Here is an 11,078-nt window from a genome sequence, read left to right as displayed (position 1 = left end):
AGCTCATTTGGTGGAGCTGAATTCTCTTAGCTTTTATTTGTCTATAAAGCTTTTGATTTCACCATCAAATCTTAATGAGATCCTTACTGGATAGAGTAATCTCACTGTTCAGTCACCAAGTTCACAATCAACTCCCTGAAATCCCATGGACTGCAGCATGCCAGGCTTCCCTGTCCTTCACTATCTCCTGGAGTTATTCAAACTCATGCTTATTGAGTTGGTGATGCTATCCAACCATCTTTTCCTCTGTCACCCCCTTTTCCTCCTGCCCTCTATCTTTCCCAGCATTAGAGTTTTTTTTGCCATGAGTCCATTTGCCATGAAGCTATAGGACTGAATGCCATGATCTTAGTTTTTTGAAGGTTGAGTTTTAAGCCAGCTCTTTCACTCTCTTCTTTCACCCTCATCAAGAGGGTCTTTACTTCCTCTTTGCTTTCAGTCACTAGAGTGGTATCATTTGCATATCTGAGGTTGTTGATATTTCTTCTGGCAATCTCCATTCCAGCTTGTGATTCATTCAGCCTGCATTCTGCATGATGTTAAATAAACAAGATGACAATATAGAGCCTTGATGTACTTCTTTCCCAATTTGAACCAATCCATTGTTCCATGTCTGGTTCTAACCCTGCATACAGGTTTCTCAGGAGACAGGTAAGGTGGTCTGGTGTTTCCATCTCTCTAAGGATTTTCCAGTTTGTTGTGATCCACACAATCAGAGGCCTTAGTATTATAGTCAGAGTAGCAGAAAGTAGATGTTTTTCTGAAATTCCTTTGCTTTCTCTATGTTTCAATGAGTATTGTCATCTCTGATTCCTCTGCCTTTTTAAATCTAGCTTGTACATCTGGAACTTCTCAGTTCATGTACCATTGATGCCTAGCTTGAAGGATTTGGGGCATTACCTTGCTCCCATGTGAAATGAGTGCAATTGTATGGTAATTTGAACATTCTTTGCCATTGTCCTTTTTTGGGATTATTAAGAAAACTGACCTTTTAGAGTTCTGTGGCTGGAAGTAATCTTGGCTATGGAGTAGTCAAGTCAAAGTCACTCAGTCGTGTCTGACTCTTGCGACCCCATGGACTATAGCCCGCAAGGTTCCTCTGTCCATGGGATTCTCCAGGCAAGAATACTGGAGTGGGTTGCCATTTCCTTCTCCAAAGGTGATCAGCTTAGTCAGTTCAGTTCAGTCGCTCAGTTGTGTCTGATTCTTTGCCACCCCATGAATCGCAGCACGCCAGGCCTCCCTGTCCATCACCAACTCCCCGAGCTCACTCAGATTCAGGTCCTTTAAAACCCTTATGAGTTTACTGATGGTATTTTGTTGGTGCTGATCACCACAATTCTTTCTCTGAACTACCATACTACAATGCCCTGTAATTTTTTTTTTTAAAGGAAGTGGGTATTTAAAAATGGACTAATTTGTTGGTTTTTTAAGACAATTACACATAATGTTACTGGTGGGCTAATGATGGAATTCAGCTTGCCACCCCCACCAGGCCACTCTTCAAAGCAAGCTGCTTTATAGAACTTTCCCAAATGTGCAAGAATTTTGGAGTTAACTAGCAACAAGCCTGAAAATGTGGTTATGTATATAAGTACAAAGCTGGTTCATCAAATCCCTGTTCTGGCCCTCAACCCCAGTGCATTTCAACTAAGGCAGCATCTACCTCCTTCTTAATGTTTATCAGACACTTGAAAAAGTAACATCCAGCCACTCCTTGGAGATGGTTCCCTTTTTCAGACACTGGGCTGCTGAAGGGCTCAGGAGCCTCGTGGTCCTGGGCTCCATTACTAGAGCCTTTACAGCCTTCCAGAACCTCCATGTTCCCCTTTTCCTCATTCTTTTCATCCTCCATGGGTTCTGGGTTTTCCTCCTGGGAAAGTGAGTCCTGGCTGGGGCCGTGGCCCCCCACAGTGGCAGACTCACCTTCTGGTAGATCAGGGCCCCCTAGGGCACTCTCCTGGGGGCCCTGGGCAACATCTTGGCTACTGCCAGACTCTTTGAGGGGAGACTTTTTCTCTTCTAAGGCTTCAATGACATTCTTGGGAGCGAGGGGCACTTCTCTCAGTTGTCTCACTTGGTCTCTTTTTCTTCCTCTTTAAGTGAATCCAGGAGTTTTCTATGGCCGTTAGGAAAAGGCTTGTTTCCTCCTTTCCACAGGGAACTCGTTTATGCTGGACCTTTAGATCAATGAGGCTGTTTTCAAACCATGTTGTCACAACCATGATGCCTTCCACTGTCTCAGGGCCCAGAGATGATGCTTTGAGGGCTAGTTCTTTCATCACAGACCCCAGGACTACAAATGTAATGGGCTTCCTTGGCTTCTCTAGTTTTCTTCGCTCACTGGGTGGTGATGGTACTGTTACGTCATCATAGAAAATCCAAGCCAAAGCCCATCTCAATGTCCGACCCTGGCAGAACTCAGTATAGGTGACTTTAGGAACCCCTTGTATGTGAAGTTCTTCCTTCAGAAGAGCCAGGCTGCATTTCTTTCCCAGCATACAGCTATACCAGCTTAATCTTTTTTTAAGCTGTAAACTGTCATGGATGATCCTTTCAACAAACTTTAATTCACCTCTTTCTGCCATGATCTCTGTGATTCCTCATGTATTTACACAACTGGGTGGGGATCTTCGAGGATTTCAAGAATTTACTCCCTTGTCTTCCAACTGATTGGCAAAAAAGGGAGGGTTGCGCATGCAGAAGTCATAAATTATCTCAGATTCTTCTTTAAGAGCATCCATCAGGAGTGTCTTCTGTGGTACTTTAACCCCTTTTATAAGATCAGATAAGTTATTCTGCTCCACATTCTTCTTTGCATAGTTGAACCACATATCATCTACTTCTGTTACAAGGAAATACCAGCCATTTAAGGTCATTCCAAGTAAAGGATAGATGCAGGATGCCCCAGTACCTATGTCAGTTCCTCTTCGGAGGGTACTTTTGTCAGAGTTCTGATGACCGATCAGATCTTCTACCCAGTGAATATAGTTGAGTCTCAGGGGAACTGTAGGAGTCCGTCTCTCCAGCGGAATATTGATAGAAAATCCAAAATCTTCCCTTAGCAGAGTACAAGTCAGAGCTCTGACTGCTTCAAGGTCTTTAAAATTAAGACTCACTCTTCCATTCAGATTTATCTGAACATCTACAGAGTAATCTTGACTATATATATATATATATATATATATATATATATATATTCCCCCCCCTTTCATACTTTAAATATATCCTGTCACTCCCTTTTCATCTACAGAATTTCTGTTGAAAAATCAGCTGTTACCCTCATGGGGATTCTTTGTATGTTATTTTTTGCTTTTCCCTTGCTGCTTTTAATAGTTTTTCTTTGTGTTTAATTTTGATTAGTTTTATTAATATGTGTCTTGGTGCATTTCTCTTTAAATTTATCCTGTACAGGACTTGCTGGACTTCCTGGACTTGGGTGGTTATTTCCTTTCCCATGTTAGGGAAGTTTTTGACTATAATATCCTAAACTATTTTCTCATAACTTTTCTTTTTCTCTTCCTCTTCTGGGATCCCTATAATTTGAATATAGGGATTTAATATTTAATTTAATTTAATATTTAATATTAATATTGTCCCAGCAGTCTCTTAGACTGTCTCTTTTCATTCTTTTTTCTTCATTCTGCTCCTCAGCAGTTATTTCCATCATTCTATCTTCCAGTTCACTGGAATCACTCTTCTGCTTCACTTATTCTGCTATCAATTCCTTCTAGAGTATTTTTAATTTCAGTGGTTATGTTTTTCATCACTGTTTGCTTTTTCTTTATTTCTTTTATGTCTTTGTTAAATGTGTTAAATATTTCCTGCATTTTCTCTATTCTATTTTCAATATTTTTAAACATCTTTGCTATCATTACTCTAATTTATTTTTCAGATAGGTTGCTATTCCCTCTTCATTTATTTGGTCTTGTAGTTTTTCACCATGATTCTTCATCTGTAATGCATTTTTTGTCATTTCTTTTTTTTTTTTTTTTGGATGGGTGTGTCCCTGCTCCTGTCTCACTAGTTGTGTGGCCTGAGGTTTCCAACAGTGGAGTTTGCAGGAGTGAAGGGGTCCACAGAGGAGAGGGATCCTGGAGGGAGAAGGAAACCAGAGAACAGAGGGTGACCCTGGAGGATGGAGGGAGACTCCTGGATAGCACAGGGATCAGCCTGGAGGGAGGAAGAGGGCCTCAAAGGGAGGAGAGGGCCCTGGAGGGCAGAGGAGAAACTTGGAAGGCAGAATGCCCAGTCCAGAGGCCAGATGGATGTCCCTAGAAAGAGGATGGGGGCCCCAGGAAAAAGAGGTCCCAGAGGGAGTTGGAAACTAGAAGGCAGAGGGCAGCCTGGAGGGTAGAGGGGGGCCCTGGAGGACAGAGTTGGCTCCACAGGGTGGAGAAGGTGGCCTGGGGACCTTAGGAGGCTCCCCAGGGCTGAGCGGGTGGGGGAAGACCAGTCAGTTACCTGTTCCTGGAATCCTGCAAGATCCTCCCCTAGTGGCCCACCTTTTCCTCTCTCCACAGGAACCTCCCCCTCCTTCTCATGTCCACAGGACCCACACAGGTGGAGGAGCCCCTGAAGAGTACAGAGTGCCCCAAAGGTGTGAGGGCTCAACTGGAGGGTAGAGAGGGCCCCAGAGGGCAGATGGGGCATCAGAAGGCAGAGACCCAGGGGCCCCAGAAAGCTCCCTGGGGCCAAGTGAAATGGGAACCACAAGGGATTCCTCTATGGATCCTCTGATCCCATCAGGGGTCTCTCTTGGCCTAGCAGTCATGTTGCTCCTAGAGCCCAAAGATACCCAAATGACTTCCCCTCTCCCAGCAGCCCCTCAGTCAACCTGGCTGAGTGATGGAGAGCCCCAGAGGCTTCCCTCAGTGGATCCTCCAATCCCAGGAGATTCCTCCCTTTCGGCTGTGTTGACGTGTTTCTACTGGCACCCAGGGAACCACAACCACTCCTGCACCCAAACTGGTTTTTGAGCCCAAATCTCTCCCCCTCCCCCAGCAGCCCCTCAGCCGTTGGCCCCCAACTTCAATCTCCCCCACTTCCCCTAACCAGTACCAGGTTGCCCCCAGGGCTTCTCCTGCAGCCTGTCTGCCAGAGGTCCCCCACCAGCACCTGATGAGTATCCTAGGCCTGAGGAGACACAGACTCTGTGTCTTCCCTCATTGCCATCTTGATTCTGCCCCCTGTCCATTTTTTGATTGGGTTGTTTGTTTGTATGCTGTTAAGCATCATAAGCGATTTGTAAATTTTAGACAGTAATTCCTTGTTAGTCACATCATTTGCACGTATTTTCTCCCAATCTGTGGGTTGTCTTTTCATTTTGTTTATTGTTTCCTTTGCTGTGCAAGAACTTTTGAGTTTAAGTAAGTCCCATTTGTTTATTTTTGTTTTTATTTCCATTATTCTTGAAGACAGATTGAAAAAGATACTGCTGTGACTTGTCAGAGACTGTTATGCTGCTGTTTTCCTCTAGAAGTTTTATAGTGTTTAGCCTTATATTTAGGCCTTTAATCTATTATGAGTTTATTTTTGTGTATGGTGTTAAAGAATGATCTGATTTCATTTTTTTGCATGTGAAACTGTCCAGTTTTCCCAGCACCATTTGTTGAAGGGACTAAGGTTGTGTGGTCTTGTCTTGTGTAGTCTTTGTCATAGATTAACTGACTATAGGTTCATGGGTTTATTTATGGGTTCTCTGTTATGTTCCATTGATCTATATTTCTATTTTTGTGCCAGCACCATATTGTTTTGATGACTGTAGCTTTGTAATATTGTTGGAAGTCAGTGAGCCTGATTCCTCCAGCTCTGTTTTTTTCTCTCAAGATTGCTTTGGCTGCTCGGGGTCTTTTGTGTCTGCATACACATTTTGAGATTTTTGTTGTTGTTGTTCTATATAACTGAGTATTTTCAAAATTTTTATTTATTTATTTATTTTGTTGGATTGGGTCTTAGTTGCAGCATGCAGGATCTTTGATCTTTAGTTGCAGCATGTGAACTCTTGCTTGTGACATGTGGGATCTAGTTCCCTGAAAAAGGATTGAACCTGAGCCCCCTGCATTGGGAGCATGGAGTCTTAGCCACTGGGTCACCAGGGAATTCCCCAGTCTTGCAAGTGAATATTTAAAAAAAAAAAAACTTTATTTCTTTTAATATATTTAAATTTCACTTGTGGAAAGCCATTAGGAAAGAAATTATTTGAAAACCAAGATGGCCAGTTTTCATGATGATGAATAGCTATGTTTGTCCTGAGGGACAATGCCTTTTGAATCTGTGAGAGAGAAATATCCTTTCTGTATGTGGCTGCTCCTGGAAAAAGTAAAATTTACTATGTTTAGGTCAATTCAATAAAGTTTTAATAGAACATACTTGTTGATGAGTCAGAAAATCACCCAAATAAATGAGGCTCCATAAGAAGCCAAAATGAGAGACATATTTAAGCAACCCAGGATAATAAAATACCAGATAAACAAAGTAATTTATCCCTACCCACCCTCCCACATAGTCTTGTTTTGAGCAAAATGCAAAGCAATAGAGAAAAACAAATCGTATGATGGGTATCTAGGGACTCACTTCCTCTGTGGTTTCCTATTTGTCTCAAGGACTCTCTGGAGTACTTACTTTTATCAAATGTATGTGTAATTATCTATATGATCTCAGAAATATTGCTTGCACATGGAAAACAAAATGCTCCAGTCTCCTACAACAAGCCTTCTTCAGGAAGTAACCAGGAGCATCACTTCTTTGGGGGAAGCATGTTGTGTTAAGGAAAATCCAGTGTGTGTAGGTACACAAGTGCAGGTAAAATGAAGAGACTGGCCTGGCTTCCAGTAATTCTACCCACTGTTTTGCCTCTCTTTGGGGTAGTATTTCCACTTAATAGAGTCCTTTGTAGCATCTTGAACAACCAGAGGGGAATATTTTGTTCAATTAAATGGGTGCAACTTTAAGGATATGGAACAAACATTAGGAACATTTTTATTAAACTAAATCACCTCTTACATCTGGTTCTTTCTTCAACTTTCACCTCCTTGTCTCACTGTTCCTAAGAGTTTTCCATAACTTCTGTCTAGAAATTTAGTAGTCAGCTGATGGGAAAATGCAATTATTGGATCCCAGAAGTAAGTAAATCTAGTAAACATCAATGAAACAACATTAAGAGTAAATTGTCAGTGTTACCTTCATTTTCAGTGGTAAAATGAAAATGAAATTTACACATAATCACTGTTGCCACCAGGAGGTACCACTTGGTGATATTGGTTGGGAAAATGGAAAATCTTAGAGCTTTTCTTATCCCAATCAGAGCTTTCCCTTTGAAATTTGTTCTTTGTAGACTGAAATTTTCTTACTGCCTACATACAACCTGAGTAAATAGTGATATGGACATAAAAGTTAAAGTTCATGCTTAGCTGCTTCTAGTCTGTTTCAAGCTACTTAGAGTAGAAAATTCTCCATTTCCATAAACTTGTGGAGAGGAACATCCTCCCTCTTGAATGTAGGCACAATCTTATTTCTCATTTAGAGTTTATGAAATCTAATTTCATTATTATTTCTGAATTTATCTTGATGTGGTTTATATAAGTTTATATGAAAACATCTAAAGGAGAACACAGCTTTGACTATATTGGTTGATTCCTTGGTTAATGTATATTGTTTTAGAAAATGACCCCCTAGATTCAAGTACAAGACAACACTTTCATTTTGCCATACTCTATTTCATATTTATCTATGGTTTCTTCCATAAATATATGTAACTAGATCCACAGGTAGAGGAGAGCTAAGAAAAAATTTATGTATTTACCTGTTGCATGTCTAGTCATGAATGTAAGAAATTGCTACATATGACCTCAAGTGATTCTTTCTAGTGAAAATAGTTTGTGATCATAGGCAACCCATAGATCTTTATTACTGAGTCTTAGGTCAGTTCAGTTCAGTCGCTCAGTCATGTCCGACTCTTTGTGACCCCATGAACTGCAGCACGCCAGGCCTCCCTGTCCATCACCAGCTCCCGGAGTTCATTCAAACTCAAGTCCATCGAGTCAGTGATGTCATCCAGCCATCTCATCCTCTGTCGTCCCCTTCTCCCCCTGTCCCCAATCCCTCCCAGCATCAGAGTCTTTTCCAATGAGTCAGCTCTTTTCACGAGGTGGCCAAAGTACTGGAGTTTCAGCTTCAGCATCATTCCTTCCAAAGAACACCCAGGACTGATCTCCTTCAGAATGGACTGGTTGGATCTCTTTGCAGTCCAAGGGACTCTCAAGAGTCTTCTCCAACACCACTGTTTAAAAGAATCAATTCTTCAGCGTTCAGCCTTCTTCACAGTCCAACTCTCACATCCATACATGACCACTGGAAAAACCATAGCCTTGACTAGACAGACCTTTGTTGGCAAAGTAATGTCTCTGCTTTAAGATCATAAAATTGAGAATGATAGAGGTAGAAATTCTGAGAAATGTAATAGATCATATTAATTGTTTCTAGTTCTCTTTTCATGCCTCATCATTTTAGAGTTTGCTGTCAGTGGAGCTTACTTCCCCATCATATTGATGTTGAGTTTCTACTTGTGACTTACTTTAGTCAGTGGAACTTGGTAGAAAGTAACAGAGTCAGCTTTAAGTTCTGCCCTTAGTGGAAATCCCAGGAGGCTTAGAGGGTAAAGCATCTGCCTGCACCACAGGAGACCCGGGTTCGATCCGAGACCCAGGTTTGATCCCTGGGTTGGGAAGATCCCCTGGAAAAGGAAATGGCAACCCACTCCAGTACTCTTGCCTGAAAAATCCCATGGACGGAGGAGCCTGGTAGACTACAGTCCATGGGGTCGCAAAGAGTCAGACACGACTGAGTGACTTCACTTCACTCACTTAGGGGAAATCAGGTAATTTTGCTGTCTCCTTTTGGCTCCTGCCATCTTCTTTGAGAAGAGCAAGCCCCAGAGTGAGAGACTTATGGTGGAGTATAACTGTACTTGATGGGCATCCTAAAGCAAAATGCCTCCACCTGACTCACAAACATGGGAGCAAGAAAATACATGTTTACTGCCATAAGCCACTGAAATTTGTGGAGTTACTTTTTACCTCACATTATTACAGCAATACCTGACCAATAAAAATATTTTCAAAAGCTTTTATTTTGTTTTACTTGTTTCCCTTTCCTTCTTCTTATAGCTCAACCAGATCGGTCAACCATGGAAGAAGAAAATGAGACATTAACAACAGATTTTATTCTCTCAGGACTCTTTCCCAATATGAAATATGTCAGTATTCTTATCTACATTATCATCTTAATTTATCTTGCCGCAGTAACTGGAAACTTCTTCCTGCTCCTCCTGATATGGATGGACTTGAGTCTCCACACTCCAATGTACTTTCTGCTTAGCCAGCTTTCTCTCATAGACCTGGCCCTCATCAGCAGCACTGTTCCAAAGATGATGGTAAACTTTTTCTCTGGAAGGAAAGACATCACTCGGGCAGCCTGTGGAACCCAGGTATTTTTCTTTTTTACTCTTGGGGGTGCTGAATGTATCCTCTTGACTCTCATGGCCTATGACCGATATGTGGCTATCTGTAACCCCTTGAGATATGCAGTCATTATAAACCATGGGGTCTGTCTGCAAATGGTCATAGTGTCTTGGACAGGGGGAATTTTAGCTTCCACAGCCCACACATTCTATACTATGAGCCTGCCTATCTGTCGCTCCAGAGAAATCCACCATTTCTTCTGTGAGATGCCAGCAATCATGAAGATCTCTTGCAAAGACACTTCCATCTATGAAGTGGTGGTCTTCGTGATGGGCATTTGTTTCATCATCATCCCTTTTGGATTTATTATGGCTTCCTACATGCTCATCTTCCACACTGTCCTTCATATGAAATCCCCCCAAGGCAGGAACAAAGCGTTGGCCATCTGCTTCTCCCATCTTACAGTGGTAAGCTTTTATCTAGGACCATGTATTTATATGTACATGACACCTGGTTCTTCTCATACCCCTGATCAGGAGCAGGCTGTGTCTGTATTTTGCACTGTGCTCACACCAATGCTCAATCCATTCATCTATAGCTTGAGAAACAAAGATGTTTTGGGGGCTTTTCAGAAGGTCCTGAGGAAGCATCCAGTCTTCAAATGGACCACATACATATCAAGGTGGAAAACAGTTATCTAGAGGGTCAAGAACAAAGACTTCAAGAGCATCTCAGTGACATTTTCAAACATGAGGAACTTTGCTGTAGCCCCATACACAAACCACATTGTTGAATTCAACTGACAATATTAATTCCATAATAAATTGTTCATGAGGTGGTTTTTCTCAATCAGTTTCTAATAACTTGTTTTCAAAATAGATCAATCCAATTGGTATTAATCAAATCAGTTCATAAGCACAGAAATATTTCCAATCTTCTCTTCTTAAACATAAAATATTTAGACATTTTTAAAGTGTTCTTGAGGCTCAGCTTTATTTGGCATTATTGGTAATTCGAGTCTTGTTAATTTCCATTGTTAGAAGTACAAAGTTCCTGTGAAAGACATATGTGACTGATAATGTAAAAAAGAATTGATTTTATCATGGACAATAAGAAGATAATTTTTTTCTCTCTTAAATACCTCTTTGCGATCCCATAGACTGTAGCCTCTGTCCATGGAACTCTCCAGGCAAGAATACTGGAGTGGGTAGATAGTCCCTTCTCCAGGGGATCTTCCTGACCCAGGGATTGAACCTGGGTCTCCCACATTGCAAGCAGATTCTTTACCACCTGAGCCACCAAGGAAGCCCTAAATACACTAGAAAACTCAGTATGTTGTCTCTATTCTCTCTGCCTATCTTGGATATCTTTTCTTGAACAAGCTTTGGATTCTGCATTCAGTGAGTGCATTTGTAACTGAAGAAAAGAAGTTGAAGTAAGAGTCTCAGAAGGCTACACCTACCCAACAGCTATTTAGAGGAGGTACCCTCTGCCTATGCCAAATATTTCCCAGACTCTGGAATCAGTCCATATTCATACCTGTTTTTTCTTTCCTTATGGGATACTTTTAAGCTATTATAAGGCACTGTCATTTATTCATAAAACATGTGTAAATAA

General features: G+C 41.5%; 1 protein-coding gene and 1 pseudogene across 1 annotated transcript; one reads left to right on the top strand and one right to left on the bottom strand.

The window, feature by feature from the left end:
- Positions 1–1,554: 1,554 nt before the first annotated feature.
- On the bottom strand, positions 1,555–7,813 carry LOC138441572 (RNA N(6)-adenosine-methyltransferase METTL16 pseudogene; annotated as a pseudogene).
- Positions 7,814–9,187: 1,374 nt separating this feature from the next.
- LOC138441205 (olfactory receptor 2L8-like) lies at positions 9,188–10,162 on the top strand. Its single transcript, XM_069591855.1, has one exon. It carries the CDS (start codon positions 9,188–9,190, stop codon positions 10,160–10,162), a length of 975 nt encoding a protein of 324 aa, XP_069447956.1.
- The last annotated feature ends 916 nt before the right edge of the window (positions 10,163–11,078 follow it).

Source organism: Ovis canadensis, chromosome 5 (genome assembly GCF_042477335.2).
Source record: "Ovis canadensis isolate MfBH-ARS-UI-01 breed Bighorn chromosome 5, ARS-UI_OviCan_v2, whole genome shotgun sequence".
In the NCBI taxonomy this organism is placed as follows: domain Eukaryota; kingdom Metazoa; phylum Chordata; class Mammalia; order Artiodactyla; family Bovidae; genus Ovis; species Ovis canadensis.
Note: the sequence above shows the minus strand (reverse complement) of the source record. Positions and strands in the feature narration are given on the sequence as shown.